This window comes from Mirounga angustirostris, unplaced genomic scaffold (assembly GCF_029215605.1).
Source record: "Mirounga angustirostris isolate CCGP_5_RB_7025 unplaced genomic scaffold, mMirAng1.0.hap1 SCAF_4, whole genome shotgun sequence".
NCBI classification, from domain to species: domain Eukaryota; kingdom Metazoa; phylum Chordata; class Mammalia; order Carnivora; family Phocidae; genus Mirounga; species Mirounga angustirostris.
Window position 1 is genome coordinate 37,843,712 of NW_026991712.1, and position 21,176 is coordinate 37,864,887.

Consider the following 21,176-nt stretch of genomic DNA (forward strand, 5'->3'; position numbering starts at 1 on the left):
CTTAGAAATAATGTATGTAAAGGGTCTACACAGTTCCACTCCTGCTGGAGGTACTTCATAAGTGATCGCTAATATCTTCATATGAATAAGAGATAAGGATGGTATGGGTTATTGAGGCCCATTTAAGTTAGAAATTTTACAGGATTGTTTCCATTGTCACCCTGAGAGAACCTTTTTCTTGACTACTAACAGTTGGCAAAAATGGAGATACTAGAATTTTCCCACCCTTTTCCTTTACCATTGAAGATGCTAAGGGGACGCAGATTATGAAGGTAAGGAAAGGTAGCACCTTGATTAACCTCTGGAAGAGCTATCGTGGAGTTGGATGTAAAATTTTGTTGTTGTCCTAGGGATTCCTGTTCTCAAGATGGAATGCTTATATTTGGTTAATGTAAGCAGAGAGAATTGTAGTATTTGTGGTGGTGTACCCAGTAACATCTGCACAGAGATGCTTTCCTCTCTTTTCCAATGGAACTTTGTAATACTTTTGCTACCATTTACATTTGTGTATTGTAGCATTATGTGATCATTTGTATTGAGGATTTGTTGTTGCTGCCATAATTAGATTGAATATTCTTTAAGGAAAGGACAATGTCTTCATCTTTGTATTCTTGGTGTGATGCTCAGGGATGGTAAATTACTACTGCCTATTACCACCTAGTGAAAGCTCCATGAGAGCAGGAAATTTTTCTTTCATTCATTAATGTGTGTTAACACTAGAACAGTGCTTGACACATAGTAGGTACTTAATAGATATTTGTTGAATGAATAAGTGTTATATACTAAGAAAGAACCTTTAATATTTAAGAATATTCTTCTGGTATTAGACTGGTTCAGATTTGACAAAGTGGTCTAGAATGGATGCTTAAATTAGTAGATAAGCTCCAACAGTCAGCTGACACCTTTGCTTTAGAGTAGCTCCTGGTTTGGAGGGCAGAAACTTAACCAGTTTGGATCTCGAGTTTAATAAGCAGTGAAATGGTCAAAAGTTAATTAGCAGGAGAGAAAAATGAAAAGAAAAGCTCTAAACATTTTACAAATTCAATAACCAGTCTATTATTAAGTAATACTTAAACATTTTGTGTGAGTATTCCCTAGTAAGGGAAATCCTCCTGTGAGAAAGTACAGTGCTGGGATATTCATGAATTGTAAACTACAAGGTTAAAGTAGTAAGTAAAAGAAATTAGGAAATGTATTTGGAAAGTCATGTGACTAGATTTATAGTATTGCTCTTAAATATTTAAGATTAGTAAATAGTTTAATTGTCCTTTCTGTTTCATGTTTTTACAGTGAACTTGAAAATAGATTCTATAAACTTTAATTGAACACCTATATTTTCTTTCTGAGAATAAAAATATTTTAAAAAGTTTGATAATATTTAATACTATGTTTATATAGGAATTTGTTAGGCATAGTTTATTTATAGAGAGGGAAACATGAACAACTGACCAAGAATAATTAACTGAAGTAAATTATATCAGAATATTCCTTTCAAGGAGATGCTTTTGGGTTTTTTATTTGATACTTTAATAAATAAATGTAGGTTGTTAATTATAATGTTATTTATTGGCAACAATGAATATGTCAAAAATAAAAATTTTTAAGTAAAATGGTATTATAAAATAGATTGGGAATGAATCTAAATTTGTTGAAATTAATACTTGGAACCTTTCATTAGTACATCATTAAATATTACATTTTTTTACAACACATTTGTTTCACTAAATTATAGAACTACAAAAAAATACCTTCCTTGAAATCTTGTCACAATTTTGAATACAAGGAATATGTAATAACATAGGAAAATTTAAAAGAGGGAAGATTGTTAAGAATCTTTGAATATTTGAAAGCCTTCAGGTGGGAGCATTCTTTCTCCTCTAAAATGAGGAACCAAAATTTGGAAATTGAAGAAATACAAATCCTACTTTATTTCTTGCTATGTAAAGTTAATAAAGCTTTAGCTAACATGGAGAAGCACTTAAAAAGCTATCAAAGATATCAGTGACCTCAGATCAAACATAGTTATAGAAGCATAAAGAATCATTATATACCATTTGGTTTTGAAAAGCAAAGGAAGAAGCACAAAAGCATATTTTCTCTCAAAACATTAGCAGTCATGCTGCTGATTCAAAGTAGTAAACATTATACAAATGTATTATGTGATAGTTAAAAAATCCTATGTTTAAATTAAGCATTCACAGTGCCATGTCATTTTCAAGAAAGGAAGAGCAAATTTTAACTTTGAAGCTGAGGCAATTAAAGCATTGTATTTTAAAACCCCATCTGTTTTAGGAGGATTAATATCTGCATTGTGATTTTTAGAATATTATTTCTACAGACTAGTGTAACTATTACATTTTAATAGTTCTGTGCATAGGGGCTCCTGGGTGGCTCAGTCGTTGAGCATCTGCCTTCGGCTCAGGTCATGATCCCAGGGTCCTGGGATCGAGCCCCGCATCGGGCTCCCTGCTCCGCGGGAAGCCTGCTTCTCCCTCTCCCACTCCCCCTGCTTGTGTTCCCTGTCTCACTGTGTCTCTCTCTGTCAGATAAATAAATAAAATCTTAAAAAAAAAAAATAGTTCTGTGCATAGATTTTATAAAAGTAACCCTTTCTCATAATATGTACTGATATATTTTAGACCATAAACCTGTTTTACCTATTGTTTTTTATTTAATATTTAAAACATTTGCTGTTTTCTAAAAATATAATGACTGCTTTGAATAAGATTTTTACGTAACCAACATTTCATTGTATGTTATTTTTAAGTTTTGAGACTAGTGCTTATTAATTTAATGATGAGCAAGGATTCTTTAACTATTTGAGTGAAACTGACATTTTTTTCCTACCTCCTATGCTCCATGTTTAACTCTTTTGGTTATTTGATAAAGTATAAAGTTTTAGTTTGATAGTGTAAGTGTGTCTTGCCTAATTTATCCATTCTGGTTTTCTATTTAGAAATACTTAACTGGGCTGTTCTCACACTCTAAAGTCATTACTGCCTCTCTGTCTTTGCTGGTGTTATTCTCCTCCATCCCTTGTCCCTTGGTTATCTTCTTAGTATGTGTAGTATTGTAAATGCCTGCTGGTACTACTATGAACCACACTATTCTCTTGCCCCAGTGCCAATGTACACCCCATTTTCCTGGTCTAGTTCATCATCTGCCTCCTGATGAAATCTTTCTGTCAGCTATTGTAAGCAAGCTCTTCAGTTTCCGTTTCTCTCAGAGGTTAAACATCTTTTATAAATGACTTCAGGAAAGCATATTTTTCATACTTGTTGGTGTAAAGAAGAAAGGAGGGATAGTAAGTATTATTGAATGGCACAATCAGGATATAGAAAAATCTTGCAGGATGAAACAATAGGTTGTAAGTCCAAGAAGATAAAATTAGATGTATATTAAATTTGAATATTCTCCCACCCTCACCCCCAATAAACGAGGATAGGCAAGGGAGGTCAGCTCTGGGCAGAGACATGGATTAACAGCAGTGGACATAAAAAGCATTTAGGAATTTGGTTGACAGTGAATTCCATATGCAGGAAAGTTTATGTGATCTAGGGTTGCTCTAGATATATTGTATTTTTATGTATTTGGATAATAATATAGAGTTAGGGATACAAAGTAAATGAATAAACATTTTGGCCTATTTTGTGTTAATGTTTATGCCCCAAGGCACTTACAGTTGATTTCTTTAGAATAGGAAGCACTTACGTTGAGGAAATTTCTGATAGTATACTCTGTTGTCAAGAGTAGAAAAAAGAAGCTTCATAGATAGGTTCTAGGATATAAATTCCTTTTCATTGTGCTTCTTTCTCATGCTTTTCTAAGTTGATAAGGGTGGGCTTCCTGATCTTCAGTTGGACTGGATGGGCCCCATTCCACTACCACACATTTCTCCTATACCGACTAAGCATCCATCACTTGGGCTGAGCTCTTCCCTTGGGGTGGGCTTGGTCCCTTGCCTGTCTGTCTGAGTTCTGTGCTAGAGAACTATTTCTTCCTCCTTAATCACCAGCTAACCTCTGTGGGCTATTGGCTCTGCTAATTCTCTGCAGAGAATATCAACTTTGTTAAAAGAAACTTTATTATCAGGGAATTTATTACTGAATTATTTTATACATATTGGTTTTTTTCTGTATTATTCTATATATTGAATATAAGATAGTGTCCAAAGTTGAACCTACATTACTGAACACCAAAGAGAGCAGGAAATACTCTTTAATCTATAGCTGATGGCTACTTTTTAATATGAGATGGTCATAGTCTCTTTTTTCATTTTATCTATTGTTTAAAGAAGTCACCTTTACTCACCAAGTGCCTTCTATTCCCATTCTGTTTCAGTAATGACTTGATTGATTGTGTCACCTGTGCAGTAGTTGAAAATGGATATGAGTACCCAATTTCAGGACCTCCCTGCTTCCTTGTAGATCGTTTGGCCGTATGTAAGTGATTTAACAGTCATGCAGTCAGGATTTTCAGAGTAAATAATTCCCATCTCCATTACTATATCTCTGTATTCATGAACACTTGCAGAAACATAATATTCTTCAGTTAAATTTATACAAGTTAAAAAAATCAGGCTAAAAATAAATAACAAAATTGTTAAAAATCAGGCTAATTTAAACATTTGGAGACTTGATTTTTATAATAATGGTGAATGGTTTTTGACTTAAAATACCAGCAATTAATAAAAGGTGAATATAGTGAAGAGTTAATTAATATAGTTTTTTGTAGGAGTGCAATCTGATTTCAGATTATGATTTTATGTAAATTTTAACCTATAGTTATATTACAGCTTTTTAAAGATTTTTATTTTTTAACCAAAATACATGTTAGTGAGCAGAGTTTGAAAGGAATAGTAAACCACCTTTCTTCACACAATAGACTCTAAGAAAATGTTGAGTGCCTGCTCCTGATAAGGTATTAAGAAAATTATTGTTTCTTTAGTTATGCATATTTCTTCCTATTACCCAGTTTGTCATGTGCCTAATTACATGGTGGTGTAGGTTGATTTCAGAATACAAATATTGATGTTTGAAGTTCAAACCATAGATCATCTTTTATTCTGTGTGTCAGCTAACTCAGCAGTGTTACTCATTTATAACTGTGATAAGTAAAAAACAATTGATTTTAAAAGAATCAGACATTTTTAGGCAATATGCAGAGTCCCTCTTAGTAGCTCCAAAATAAGACGTTTGAGTTTAAGGAAGGGAAAACCAATACTGTGCAGCAGTGCTATCCTCACTTTCACCAGAGTATGTATTTAAACTAGAATTTCCAAATGTGAGAAATCTGAAAGGAATGAAAAGTGCTGGTCCTTAATGTTAGCGTATGGTTGATGTTAGCCAAAATGAAGTTCAGGCCGTGATGCTCTGTAGCCACTGCATGACTTACCCAAAGGCAATCAGCACGCTTGCTTGCTTGCTTGCTTGCTTGCTTGCTTGCTTGCTTTTTTTCTTTTCTTTTTCTCTCTTTTTTAAAACTAATTGGCTCATGTTTAGTTTACTGAATGTCATCTGGTCTCAGTAAAAAGCAAGTGACCTGCATTGAATTAGTGTAATTGTAATACAAACAGAATATCGCATAGTTTTGGTCTTATACAGGAAAGGAGAAAGTTGGAAAGATTTTTCTGTTTGATAAATAGAAACTGAAGATATGGGGATCCAGACCTGGTTCATACTTGATTTTACCTTTCATGTCTTTTTGTAAGATCAGTATTTGGACTTTCAGGCATTTTTCCCCTATAAAAGAATATTGGTTTTCCCTTTGAAACTTATTATGAAGGAAATTTTTTTGATTTTTGTTTTTTTAATCTTACAAATGAAGTATATTAAGTCATGGATCTAATTCCTCTTTAATCTTAAGAAAGTTAGCATTGTCCAAAACGGAAGTTCTTTTCCACACTACTAGGATTGTCAGGAACTTGGCATGTTATTTTACCTTTATCATGGCTAATATTTGCAAGGCCCCTTCAGATGACATTTTATTAGTTTTTTATATTTATTACATTCTGTTTCAGAGAGACAATAGTTACATTTGCCAAAGGAGCAAACTTTGTGACTTTGATCTCATAATTAAATCACTTAATTTGATTTTGAAAGTGTCACTTTAAAATGTAGTTATTTGGCATTCTGGAAGTTATATTCTGCATAACTTATACCCTTGTAGTAGGACACTGAAGGTAAAGGACAATAGCTGTAGATAGGTTAGAGCTTCCTATTTTAATCTCCGAGAACCTTGTACTTTTTGTCTTTAATGTTTATTTATGGAAATATTTATGTGACTTTTGGTTTAATATTTGTTGTCCCCATAGTATTGCATGTCTCAAAGGAGCAGGCACTGGGTTTTCCTTCTTTTTTAATTTCATATTCCTTATTGTGTAATACAATGCCTGGCATACAGTAGGCAATAAATATTAGGTAAGTAATGTAAAAATAAATAAGGAAATTATTGAGATTAGTATTTATAAAAATCTATTATCTAAACAACACTCAAGTACTATACAATCTAGCAATTGTTAGCATAGTTTAATTGCAATGGTAGAATCCTGGCTTTTCTCCTTGCTAATTTTATCACCTAGGGCAAATTTGTTTCCTCCAGAATAATGATAGTCATTATCCTGAGTTGTTATGAGGATTAAGTGAAATGATTCATGTAAAACCGTTGTGAGATGCCCCACAAATGTTGATTGATAATATTATCATTGTTGTTCTCTTATTATTTTAGAAGTATTTTGGAATCATGGAAGGAATGTATGGTTTTATTAAGAGAATCGTATTAGGGAAACCTTCAGAGAATAGGTAATGTTCCAAAATCATATTGAATGATGAGTAATTACACGATGGCTCATGGGCAAAGGAATCTATCTATGTGCCGTGCCAAGAATATTGTACCTTATTTTGCAAGTAATGGGAAAAGATTGGTTTGCAGTAGGAGTTGATAGCAGATTTACATTTTAGAAAGGCACCAGGGGTACATAGAGCTGGCAGTCAGAATATTGTGGTCTTAAAATGGTATGAGGACTTTGTATTGTCTTTGAATAAAAATTGATAAAATCTAAGTAATTAAAAAAATCTAAGTAATTATGCAAATAATAGTAATCATATTTGCTATTATTACTAATAATTGCAAATACCTACCATCTGCCAGGTGTTTTTATATTTATGTCACTTAACCCTTATATAGAGTTTCGATAGTGAGGTAGTAGTTCTCAAAGTGTGGTCCCCAGACCAATAGCATTAATATCTTATGTGCACTTGTTAGAAATGCAAATTCTTGGGCCCCCATATCAGGCTTATTGAATCTGGAATTCTCCGGGTAGGATTCAGCAATCTGCATTTTAACAAGCCCTCTGAGGAATTCTGATGCATGGTAAAATTTAAGAACCATTGCTATATGCATCTGTTTATACAAATGAGAAGACTGGGTTTAGTGATGTTAAGTAAGGAGTGAGATGATTTTAAAAATACACTGTAATTTCTCTAGGTTTTTAAAATTTAATATAGCAAGTGTAGTTTAGTAATTTTTAGATCAGTAAACCAGTTTTCTTCTATTCTAAAATCGGAAATATTTCCTGATAGAAAATGTATTGTCTTTATGTTAACTTAGTGAACCAAAAGTATTCTTTATTTGTAGAGGCAGGATAGCTTATTGGTTCAGAACATTGGCTTTGGAGCTATTGTGTCTGGGTTCATTTTCCAACCCTGTCCTTTATTGCTGAGTTTTCGAAGGCAAGTTATTTAACCTCAGGTTTTTGATGTATAAGATGGAGTAATAATCCTTCATTGGGTTTTGGTGAGGATTAAGAGAAGTAATTTTTGTAAAGCCACTCAGTACATTGCCATACACATTGTCCATATAGAGTAGATACAATACTAACAACAGTGATCATTACGATGTATAATCTGTAAACATATCAAAATTTACCTAACAAATTTTTGTTTAAAATTGTGCCAAGATAGCCTCAGCATGCAGGATGTTTATCATTTAAAAAATTTTTGCTTAAACGGCTATTTAAATGCCTGAACTTTAAGGGCTTATTTCTCTCTCCTGGTTTAGGTAGATGGGCATGCCCCTTCCATTTTTGGCTTCCATCTTCTACCCATCACTTCCCTCCTCTCTGTTACAGAACTTTACAGGCTCTGGTTTTAAGAAAGAAACAAACTTCCTTTGGGCTCATACTATTCTCGACTTGCTGCTCTGTCTCACACCTTCCTTTCAGAGCCATGTGTGAAAAGATGTGCTGCCTCAGTTTCCTCACTTCCCTCCCATTTACTCCTGAACAGACCTGGGCTGTTTTTCTCCACCACTCTACTAAAATGTTTCACAAACTTTTACTCCTGTTTGTCATTGGTAACCGTTTTCTTCTCCTTAAATCTCTATCTGATTTCCGGGATATCTCTGTCTCCTGGCTTTCCTTTTATCTCTGTCTTGCGCTCTAGACTCATTTCTAATTACCTACTTAGATAATTATTTTCTATACTGTTATGAGAAACTTCAATAGCTCCAAATCTCTCTTCACTATTTTTCCATCCTCCTATTTTTACCTTTGTATTTTCTATCTTGGCTAATGGCCCTACCATCTAACCAGTTGCCATGTTGAAAATCTGGAGAATGTATTTCATCTGTCCAGTCTTCCACCGTTAGTCAATCACCAAGGCCTATTCATGCTGCCTCCTGAATTTCTTGCAATTCCTTTCCTTACTGTTTAGTTCCTTTGCCACTAAGCTAATTCAAGTTCTCATTATTCACCAATTTCCACCCGTGTTACTTCCTTAATATGTCTTGAATATATCCCCTTCTTTCCATTTACATCTTTATTTTTTTGTTTCAGACCTCGTAATTTTTCTTCTGGATTTCTGTAATAGTCTCCTAGTGTTTGGTTTCACCCCCCCTTTCCAAAGTGTTCTTCATGATACTGCTAGATTGATCATTCCAAAATGAAACACAGATCATATTACTCTCTTACTTCAAATCCTCCCATTAAAAAGCAATTTCTTTCATTTGTCTCTAGGTTAAGAGCCAAACTCTTAAGGGTGTTACACAAAGCCTTGGGGCTCTGCCTACCTCTTTATTTATGTGATATCCACTTTCCTTTAGCCATACTATTACTTGCAGATACTTTAGATTCTTACTGCTGCTTTCCACTCAGTGTTACTTCTCTGTACCTGCATTTTCTCCCATCTCTCTTCTACAGTCCAACCTGGGAACCTTTCCTCTGGGCTTCCCTTAGCACCCTGTATACCCCAAGATCATAGAATGCATCAGACTCTATTGTATTTTGTTTGACTATAAATTTATTGAGAGCAGCATGGAAACTTTTATCTTGGAACTTTAGTGTCTACCTAGAATACAATGCTTTGTGACATAGGAGGTCTAAAATAAATGGTCAATGCATATATATATAAAAAGTTGAAGTACATAATTTTTATTTGCATTTTTTTTGATAACTAGGAAGTTTGAGGTGGACATGTATATATTGTATATCACTAAATCGGAATAAACTTTAGAGGAAAGAAGAGAATTATCTCATCAGCTTGAGTGCTACCATGTGTTCAGACCTGGGTGAGGCACTGCATGAATGAAATCAAAAGAGGGGAGGACTGGTGTTATAATTTGCTTTTTCTTTGACAAATTGTTTCTTTAAATAAGCCATTTTATATTCATAATTCATCATATTTTATTTTTAACCCACTTTAGTTTTAGGGAAACAAAATACAAATCCTTTAGGTTAGTATCTAAAATGCTAATTTTGAACTTTACTGAGTATAGTATGGCACGAGTCCAACACAATCTGTTAAAAATTTTCCTCTGGGTCAGATCTAAGTTGAGAAGAATGAGGTAACTTTAATGTGAACCCAGATTGTACTTCAGTCTTTCTCTCCAGTGAGTTGCCAAATTCACAATTCCATTTGTATCTGGAATTGGGGAAGCTGAGTTTAATATGGATTTTTGCCAATGATAGCAAATCTTGGCAAGATCGTCTTGTTCTCTGTGCTTAATTATATAGTTTTATTATAAAGTCTTTCACATGTTTATTTGGAGGTACCTCTCATATATACGTTACTCTTTTGGTAGTTAATCATTTACTGTCAAATCTTCCTTCTTTTCTTAGAAGGCCAGCTTACATTTTTATACATTACCGTTAGCTCTCTAGTTCCGTCTCTTTGCTAGATTTGTAGATTTTAAAGCTGTACAGGTGCCTTAGGGGTCATTACATCTAAATCCCACTTTTTGGAAATCAGAAATCTCAGTGAAGCTAAGAGAGACTGAGTTGGTTATATATTATTAATTCATCTTATATTTTAGGCATTGGAATACAGCAGTGAATGAAACAAAGTTCCAGCCTTTTATGTGTTTATATTGTAGTGGATAGAGACAATAAATTAAACTCAAAAACTGTACAAGAAAAATAAAGCAAGATAAGGGATACAGAACGACAGGGATGGTTGTGATACTGTATATATGATGGTCAAGAAAGGCCTGTCTAATAAGGTGACTTTTAGTAGAGATCCAAAGGCGGTTAGTAGATGGGACATGCAGATTCTGGCAAGAGTGTTCTAGTCAGAGGAAATTGATGTGGCAGTATGTTTGGCGTTTAAGGAACAGGGTGGAGGTTTATGTGGTTGGAGCTAGCCAGGAGGGGGAGAGAAGTAGGAGATAAGGTCAGAGAGATAGCAGAGGACCAGATCATTTAGTCTTAGTAAGCCATGGTGAGCTCTTTAGCTTTTACTCTGAGTGAAGCAGGAAGTCATTGGAGGGTTTTGAGGAGAGGATTGATGTGGTCTGACATATGATTTGAAAGACTTATTCTTTGTTGAGTTGGGATTGTAGCAGGGCAAGGATGGAAGCAAGGTGAACAGTGAGGTCACTTCTTTCATAGTGCAGCTAAGAGATGATGCTGGCTTGGACCAGGGTGGTAAAGGTTAGAGGTATTGAAGAGTGCTCAGATTCTGGATATAGTCTGTATTTTGCGTGATATGTGAATTATGTCTCAGTTAAGCTGTTATATAATAACTAGTGAGTTAAGTTGGATGGGTTTAAAAAATAACAAAATGATACTACTATAACCTCTATGAAGAACACTTAAGACTTGAGTCTAAGCCACATAGCCATTGGGGTAGAACTGCTACTGTCCTTTTTTTAAGACTTTTTTTTTTTTTTTTTTTTTTAATTCTTACTGTCCTTCAGTAAGATTTTTGGAATGGAGTTGAGGTAAATCAGTATGTTCAAATAAACGTATTTAACTGGAAGTCTTTATATCTGCACTCTCACTATAAATTTAGGTTTTAACTTGAGGCACTGTGCCTTTGCCTTTAAGTAGTTTTCGTGTTATCCAGGGCATTTAGAATGAGTGTATAACTAACCAGAGTACAAGTTCAAATGTGGGAGGTATTGAAATTAAGGTATATGGAATGATAATACTTGCCTTATATTTTATTTTCTGGAACATTAGAATTACTTGGGAGACAAAAAATACTGTGCCTGGTCCTTACTTCAAATCAAGTAAATCAGAATCTTTTATGGGCAGAGCTAAGTTCTCTGTGTTCTGAACTTCTTTTGACATGACTCGGTTGGTCTTTGGTTCCTTTCTTTAAGGGCCAATAAGATGCTTCAGGCTCACCTTGTAATTTCTCTGCCTCAGGCCTAAAACCAGTTACTTGCCCTCATAGACCCTCCTGGTGTTTCAGACCTCACATTTTGAACATGCTATTCTCTTTTCAATAACTCATTAACTGACTCATTCCTTAGGACTCAGTTTCAGTCTCATTTTTTTTTTTTTAAACATCAGGTTGGGCTAAGTCATCTTATAAAGCCCAGTGTTCACATCTATTTTAGCACTTACACTATTTTATTGAAATGATCTGGTGTGCATTTTCCTATCCCATTAGATTCTAAGCTTCTTGAGGAATTTTTTTTTTTTTTTAAAGAAACTCTTATAATGCAGTTATGGATACATTTTATGTGCTCAAAAGTTGAACTGGTCACACACAGTAATTCTAATTTGGGAGATTGGGAAGAGAGTAGGGTGATAAAGTTCCTTAAGTTTGGCTCTTGTTCGCTTCTGATTTCTTCCATAGCCATATTTTATGAATACTTTTGCATTGTATTAAAGGGACATTATGTTTCAGCCTTGAGAGATGGAAGCCATGAAGAGAGGCAGATTGCAATAGGCTATAACTTCAGCAGTGGTTCTAAATGAAGCCTTGGATCAATTGCAAGTAAAGTTTTTAAACGTTGAATATATAGTGGCCTTTATAATAAAAAATGTAAAAAGAATCTTATGCACTCTTGTAGACAGTTGCTGTTGTGAATTGGTATTTTGAATTTTTGAGATTCTGTACCATCTTTTAGTCTTTATTGTTACATGTCATTTTATGTGAAGGTAGTCATACAGTATAGACTGTTGTTTTATTTTCACATTCTTAAATAAAACATTTCATTGTGGTTTTGTAATTCACACATTTGTAATTTTTATGGCAATACGTTACTCCATTTTACTGCTCCATAGTAGTTTAGCCATTTCTTAATTGATATTTTTTGTTTGCAGTGTTCCACTGTTACGTAAAGTGAACTAGAACCACCTTTTACAAATAACTTTCCATTTTCTTTTCTGGAGACTGAATATGCATATTATAGAGGCTTTATCTTATAATAGAATTATCTGTGGCAGAAATTTAATAGAAATACAAAGGTAGTGTGAAGTCATTAAGGAGCCAGGTAGACCTGAGTTCCAGTTTTGATAGCCGGTTACTAGCTGTGTGACCTTAAGTAAGCTAGTTTACCCTTGTAGGTCTCAGTGGTAAATTGGGGTTAGTACAATGTACATTGTACATTTATAATGTGGTAGATGCTGTTGTACATATTGTACATGTATTAACCCATTTAAACTTCAGAACAGCTCTATGTAGTAGGTACTATTATTCCCATTTTTAATATGTGAAAATAGGCATAGAGAAGCAAAATAGGTCAGATAACTACTTATAGTGGTAGTGTTACTATCCCAGGGCTCTCTAGAGCTGCCTCAGATCTCTAGAGCTGGTTCTCTTATTCACTCTGTTCTGGGTACACCAGCCACATCCCTTCCCTTAATTTGGTTCCTAGGCAGGTAAATTGGCCTTTATTGGACGGATTAATGATTATTGGAGTTCCTGGACTGGAGTTGGAGTGAATTGTGAGGTCATGCTCGCAATACTTTAACCCTGTGCTTACTGTAGAAGCTGCACCCCAAGAGCAAGGTTCGCTCTGGGTTCTAGTATTCTCTATTTCAAAGTTGCATTTGAAGGAGTGGTAATAAAAATGTAGATTTGTATTTTTGTATTAACATCTAGTAGGCCTTTTGTTATCTTTTCCTCTCCTTCCCCACTTCCATCTCCTTTCCTAACAGTGTTTGTCTTGTGAGGCTTTAACTTCTTGATTGCTAGGCAGGTAGAGTGCCAGAGTCTTTTAAACCCAAAAAACAACCCGAAAAATATCTGGTCCAATATCCTCACTTATATGAAGAAACCGAAACTGCACAATCAGCAATCAGAGGATGATTGAGAGCGCAAGCCTATTTTTCTGACTTAGGTCCAGTGTTGGCTTCATTCTGTTGTACTGTTTGCCATCTTATTTGTGTAGTCTTTTAAAAATTGTTATTGCTGTATATCCATTTCAGAAGCTATCTATTTTATTTGACTTAGTAGCTTGCTGCCTATGTATTATATTTACTATTAGGAAACAGCTATGTTTGTTTAGTTCTTTGAAGTTTTATAAAGTGCTTTCTCATTCTTTATCTCATTTATTTCTTATGAAGATAACCTTTTGTTCCTGTACCTGAGGTTCTTGAATAGTGGCCGAGATTTCTTTGTTATTCCGGCATGTCCGTTGCTTCTGTACATTCACAAACCCAGCTACCTTCACTTCAGACGTTTGTGTTCACTCAATCCACGGAGATTATAAAGTGCAGGCATCGTAGTTTCTCACATCCAGCTCTTTCCACATCTGGGTGCTCCTGGAGTCCAAAGGCATGAAATTCCAAGCATGGAGACAATTTTGTTTTGAGGCACTTGAATTTCTTGGCTTCTTTAGACTACTTGTGATCAGGGAAGTTCTTTTTAAAACTTAATCAGAGGTTCAATATGTAGTTAAGCAACACATTGTGTAGAAACAAACACAAGGATAATCGTATCATTTATTGTACTAACATTCTTCAATCAAATGGTGTTAGAGATAAGATAAATTATATGGCTGTAATGTGTGTCCATGTGATTTGGTTGGTGGCAAGGAAGGGAGTGAATTGTTAGTCTAAGGCTAGCCACTGATTGCCAAAACTTTCTACAGCAAGGGCCTATTACCGAATTAGGTCATACAAAACCTAGAGATTCTTAAGAGGATCTTTTATGATTCGTGATTAGGTTAAATTAGTTGAACAAAGTTAAGTTTGTGAGAAAGTCCTCCCATTTGTTATTGATTATCTAACCTAAAGAAATGGAAGTGGAAATTAAAGGTATAGTGGTTTTCTTGGAGACTTTTGGAGTCTACACTTGGTAGGTCATATAATAAGACTTATTTGTTTGAACTGTATGCAGTTAATTGCTTGTTTAAGAATAGAATGTGAACATTTTAGGATCGCTTTATGATAGTCCTGGGTAAATAAGAGTTAGAGTTAACTTTTTTATCCTTGAGTTTCTAATAGCTACTGCTGAGGTGAGCCTTATATGTTAAGATTATCTGAAGATAAGACTGCAACTCATTGGCTCAAAGTTCAAAGGAGAGCATTAGCTACAAGAACATAAATCACTAAGTTGTTATCCATCAATTTGTAACAAGTGCAGATGAACAACATTTATCTAGACAATCTAGTATCATTTACCTATAGTTTGAGGTCAGTCTATATAGGGGCTTATGTGGTGCTTTGAACTGTTTTGCAGAGATGAGAGTTCAAATATATTTTTATTCTTTAATCTGAAGTAGCAGGTGGTTTTGTGTGCCTTTTGCAGCATCTGATATTAACCCCATTTTGCCCATCCTTAAAGCCAGATTAGGTTCTACTTCAACTATGGAGTGGAGATTAATTAGGTTATTTACAGAAGAATTTTATTTTCTAGCACTTCATTGTTTGCTGTTTGTTTTATGTGTTAGTTTTCTACCCCGCAAGTTAACTGTGGGCTCCGTGGCTTTGAGATATGTGTCTTATTTTAAAATCTGTAATAGCAGGGCTCACAAAGTTAGATACTTGAAGGAACCATCAGGTAAAGTAGATAATTGAGCCAGGCTAAATGAGGCCCATGTAAAAAGGAGAACATCCTGAGTAAAGTCAGCCTAATTCCAGCAGATTCTTACCTTATGGAAATGTGGACTTGATGTTGCCTGAACAAAATAAGTCCACTGATGTTATTTGGCCTGTGGCCTATCAGTTTGCTACTTTATTAGAACATAGTTTTGAACACACAGAAAGTATTTGATAAATGTCATTTGATAGGTGCTTATTGTGTCATAAAACTGGCTACACTGCTTTTGAAGGACTATCCTAGATGTAGGTACATGTAATATGATGTAAGATGTGTAAGAATGTTCTCTTCTATTAAAGGCTTTTCCCTTTTTTGAAAGAAGATGAATACACTAATAAAGAGATTAACTGTTACCCTAGAATCAACAGGCTTGGATGTTGAATCTTCACTGCTTTGTCCACGAAAGTCCTTTGGATCACTTTCCAAGTTAGAAACCAGTATAACACATTGTAGCAAATTGCTGCATATTGTAAGGGCTTTCAAAAGAATGATGTGGTGAATTGTTAGAATACCTGAGTGCCTTGCAATTAAAGTATTGGTTTCTTATTTCTTGAATTCTAGAGTAATCTTTCATTCTTCTTTTTTCCCACCCCTCCCAAACAATGTTGTGAGGATATATTCTTGGTTCTTCCTTTGTAGTATCTCCTACCGTATTTCTTCCATTTCATTCCTGTAGAAACCATGCTAGTTTGAACTCTGCATTACTCATTTTGGGGCACCTTCACTAGCCCCTAACTGCCTTTTCTTTTCCATATTTAGAGTGTCTCCAGGGTTTTTGTTTTTATTTAATCTACTTTTGGGGTCATAAATGGTCCAATCAAACACATGCACGCATGCGCGCACATGCACACACACATACACACACACACCAGAAAAAAACCCTTCTTTTCAGATGTGTACTTTCTTGCTGACCAAACTTCCATTCCCCTTCTGATCTTCTCATTTCCTAGCCCCTTACTGTGTAGTCAGTTGTTCTCTGCTCCTCCTGATGGCCTGTTCCACTCTCTTGCTTTTCCTTACACTATTTTTTCTTATTAGGAGAATGACCTCTCTTCTATGTGCCTTATATCATTTCTCTTATTATACTGTTATTTAATTCTTTTGTTGTTTGTGCTTTGATTGCCAGACTAGGTTAGAAGTTTGTTAAGGGTAGTGGCTATATTTCCTGCTGCTTCTTTGAGCTCCATTTACTGCTTGACACCATGCTTTGTGTGTGGCAGGCACTTAACAGATACTTCTGAACTTGATCATTACTTTATGTTTTCCTTCATCTGTATTTTTTATTGTAGTAAAAATAGTAAAAAAAAATAGTAAAATATACACAGCATAAAATTAACCATTTGAAGCGATTTCACAGTTCTGTGAAATCATGTACATTCACATTGGTGTACAGCATTCACCATCTACCCATTAAACACTAACTCTCCATTCCCCCCTTCCCACAACTCCTGTCAACCACCATTTCACTCTCTGTCTCCATGAATTTGACTACTCTAGGAACCTCATATTAGAGAAATCATATAATGTTTGTCTTTTCATGACTCAGCATAATGTTTTCAAGGTTTATCGGTGTTGTAGCATGTGTCAGATTTTCTTTTAAGGTTAAATAATATTCCATTGTGTATATGTTTTGTTCATCCATTCATCTGTGGATTGACACTGGGTTGCTTCCATCTTTTGGCCACTGTGAATAATGCTGCTATGAACATGGGTATACAAATATCTGTTCTATACCCTGCCTTTACTTCTTCTGGGTACATCCTCAGAAGTGGAATTAGGGGATCATGTGGTAACTCTGTGTTTGATTTTTTTAAGGGATCACCATACTGCCTTTCAAGCAACTGTACCATTTTCCATCTCCACCAACAATCATGAGGATTCCAATTGCTCCACATCCTTGCCACCACTTGTTATTTTCTGGCCTTTTTTTTTTTTTTAAATAGCCATACGAATGGATGTGAGCAGTATCTCATTTGGTTTCGATTTGCATTTCTCTACTGATTAGTGATGTTGAGTACCTCTTCATGTACTTATTGGCCATTTTATGTTCTTTGAAGAAATATCTATTTGAGTTCTTTGCCCATCTTTTAAGTTGGGTTCTTTAGTAATTTTGTTGTTGAGTTGTAGGAGTTCTCTATATATCCCAGATATTAACCCCTTATCATACATACTATTTGCACATTATTTTCTTCCATTCTGGGTTGCCTTTTCACTTTGTTGATAGTGTCCTTTGATGCCCAAGTTTTGAATTTTGATGAAGTCCAATTATCTATTTTTTTGTTGTTGTCTGAACTTTAGGTGTCACATTCAAGAAATTATTGCCAAATCCCATGTCTTGACGATTTCTCCCTATGTTTTCTTGTATGCTTTATGGTTTTAGCTCTTACTGTTATGGTCATTGATCCATTTTCAGTTAATTTTTTGTATATGGTATAACATAAGAATCCAAATTCATTTTTATTGCATGTGTATATCCAGTCTTCTCAGCACCATTTGTTGAAAAGACTATATTTTCCCCACTTAATCATCTTTCCCTCATTCATATTTCATTGAATGACCTTCAACTTTATTGACTATCACAGTTGTGATGTAATAGTAGTAGTGCTTGATACATTTGTTTTAACTTTATTATGTTTTCATTTTTTTATATCTTTTCAAAGAAAATGATGTTTTAGTAATAGTATTTTATCAGGAACTATTGTAGATACCCAAGAGAGAAGTTAATTCATTACATACAGTGATTTCCTAAGAACACTAGGGATTGATTCTCTTGGTTGAAAAAGGATGACTGGAGAGCTAGGAGGACAGGGATGACAGGAAGACTTTATAAAACTTTTGAATTTTGAACTGTCTGAATGTATTTAATTAGTACTAAGATTATTAATACTAAAATCATTAGTAATAAATTTAAGTGTTATATTACCTTCAAAACTTTTTATTTGGAATCCTGACTCATGTATTCAGAAAAGGAAATACAAGTCTTGGCTCTATTAGTATTATTTCAAATCACAGTAGTAATTTTATTTATATTTAAGTATTATGGATTGCAGAAGCAGATGGGACTGCTGCTATCCATTTTGAGCAGCAGTGCTTATATAAAACTGAAATGGGAAGTAAATCTGGCACGCAATAGCAATATTAGGGAATACATCTGTTTAATTAGAGAATGTCCTTAGTTTGGTAAAAGGGTTAGAATTGCAGTCTTCTTTGGCGACTGATTAAAAATAATAGATAAAATAAAGAATGATGTGCTCAATGAGCTACAATTCAAATAGAGGAAATTTAATGGGAAATGATTACATTAGTAGCAGATGGACTTGCTTCCTGAATTGCAGTCTTACTGGAAATCCTAGAACAGCTTAAATTTGTTTTTCAGATTTGGAGTCTGATAGAAAGATAGAGAGATTGGTTTCTTTGGTGTGCTGTTGTGATTCTTACTGTGTATTTTGGCTATTTCATTTTTGCTAGGCTATTTTTATGATTCCCACGAATCCACCACCAACATTCAGGAAGCCAGAACTTTGGTCTGATGATTTCACCGATTTTGTTAAAAAGTGCCTCGTGAAGAATCCTGAGCAGAGAGCTACTGCAACGCAACTTTTACAGGTCAGTGCTTATGCACCTAAGGAAAAGATGTTTTCTTTATACCTTGTAGCTGTCTCACATTGACCAGAATTGGTGTGGGTTTTATTAACTGATTTCTCAAGATGTAAACCCTTGAGGAAATAATGGATTGACAAAGACATACACACCATCATTCTTCTCCTATGTGTTTTCTTTGTCTCCTTTTTTTCTTTTCTGTTTTCCACATTCAGTCTTCTGTCTTTTCCCTTTTTTGTTTCTTTTTTTTTTTTTAAAGATTTTATTTATTTATTTGACAGAGAGAGAGACAGCGAGAGAGGGAACACAAGCAGGGGAGTGGGAGAGGGAGAAGCAGGCTTCCCCACGGAGCAGGGAGCCCGATGCGGGGCTCGATCCCAGGACCCTGGGATCATGACCTGAGCTGAAGGCAGACGCTTAACGACTGAGCCACTCAGGCGCCCCTCCCTTTTTTGTTTCTTTGTTGTTGTTGTTCACCTCTTTTCTCCAAAGCTGTTTAAAACAAAATTTCCAAAGTGTTCTCATTTCAGAAATGAGTTATTTTCTCCACTGTTACTATTTTTCATGTTCTTTTTTTTCCTGATGTGTTACTCCTTGACCCAACATTTCTTATTTGACTTTTTGATCTACCATAAGGTATATAAATACAAGATCCCTGAGCTCCTTGAAAAGATCTCATGTTGTATATACATACTGGTTACAAGATTACCTAAATCCTCTTAGTACTCCTGGTATAAGTAGATTATATATCCAGAGTATGAGGAGGTGGTTGTTGTTGTTGTTGTGGTTGTTGTTTTAATCTGCCTTGATATTTAATGCAGTTAGAAATAATTTTAACACTTTTAATAAGTATTTGTGTCTTTATTTTCCCAACAGAATTGGCTTAGACCCCTAAGCTAATAATAAGTGTGTCTCACAGTAACAAAACTTGATTATTTGGAAATTAATTCTTTTTTGACCCAGCAGTTACACTTCTAGAAATTTGTTCTATAGAAAAATTTAACCGTGTGTGACATAACTTAGGTGTAAAAGTATTCATAGTACATTGTAATGGCTAAAGATTGGAAACAACATAAATATCTGTCAATGAGTTGGAAGCAACCTAAGGTTCACTGAAAGGAGCGATTGGCAGAATATACACACCTCCACGCACATATATGTATATATTGTTGTAATTTATATTATATTCATTATAATATTCACTCAGTCATATATATCCACCAATATGTTATATTAATATATAATAAATATGTAATTATGTATTTCATTATAATGTCTTTTTTAAAAAAAGATTTTATTTATTTATTTGTCAGCGAGAGAGAGAGAGAGCACAAGCAGGGGGAGCGGCAGGCAGAGGGAGAAGCAGGTTCTGAGCTGAGCAGGGAGAAGTGGATGAGGGCCCCATCCCAGGACCCTGGGATCATGACGTGAGCCGAAGGCAGACGCTTCACCGACTGAGCCACCCAGGCGTCCCTATAATATCTTTCATATATAAATCATGCATGTGTCCATGTGCCAGCGCTTGCCGTGGAGTAGCTCTGGAAAAATAATCAAGAAACTTACCTCCAGAGAAAGTAACTGTATGGCTAAGAAGCAGGAGTAGGGTGGAGACATATATTTTTCTGAATGCTCTTTTTGAGCTTTTTGAATTCCATGTTATATGTAAATATTGCTTTTCAAAAATTAATTAATTGAACATTTATTTTGAAGTATTGTCAGCATTTCAAAGGAATTTTGAGCACATAAATCAAGGGCTGATTGGTATTGTTATCATATTGAGTATCCTAAATTATTCAACCCCAAGGAAGGCAAGAAATGCAAGGGGGAAAAGACAAACAGAAGAAGTGGGACAGATAACACAAAAAATGATGGTGAAAATAAATCCAAATATATCTGGTAACTGATTTTTAGATAATGTAACCAATATTTCTTTGTAGTCTTTTTCCATAATCTTTTCTAATCTTAAGAACAGAAATTCTGGGTTTGGTTTTGTTTGTTTTTTTTTTCACTTTGAGTTTTTAGGATAAAAAAGCATTTAAGAAAATATTCTAGAGGCACCTGGGTTGAGCATCTAACTCTTGGTTTTGGCTTAGGTTATGATCTCATGGGTCATGAGATTGAGCTCTGTGCTCAGTGGGGAGTCTGCTGGAGATTCTCTCCCTCTCTCTGTGCCCCTCTCCCTGCTCTCTATTTCCCTCTCCCAAATAAATAAATCTTAAAAAAAAAAAAAGAAATATTCTAGTATAATTCCTTCATTTTGTGGATGAAAGTCTTGAAGCCCAGAAAGGTTAAATGACTCACTGA

General features: G+C 34.8%; 1 protein-coding gene across 4 annotated transcripts in view; it reads left to right on the forward strand.

The window, feature by feature from the left end:
- Positions 1–21,176, forward strand: part of STK3 (serine/threonine kinase 3) — a 271,666-nt gene that overhangs the window by 131,835 nt on the left and 118,655 nt on the right. For all 4 annotated transcript variants that reach the window (XM_064588079.1, XM_045896164.3, XM_045896166.3 and 1 more), the window contains one exon: positions 18,741–18,878. In XM_064588079.1, the coding sequence (XP_064444149.1) occupies positions 18,741–18,878 (138 nt within the window). The remainder of the gene's footprint in view (positions 1–18,740; positions 18,879–21,176) is intronic.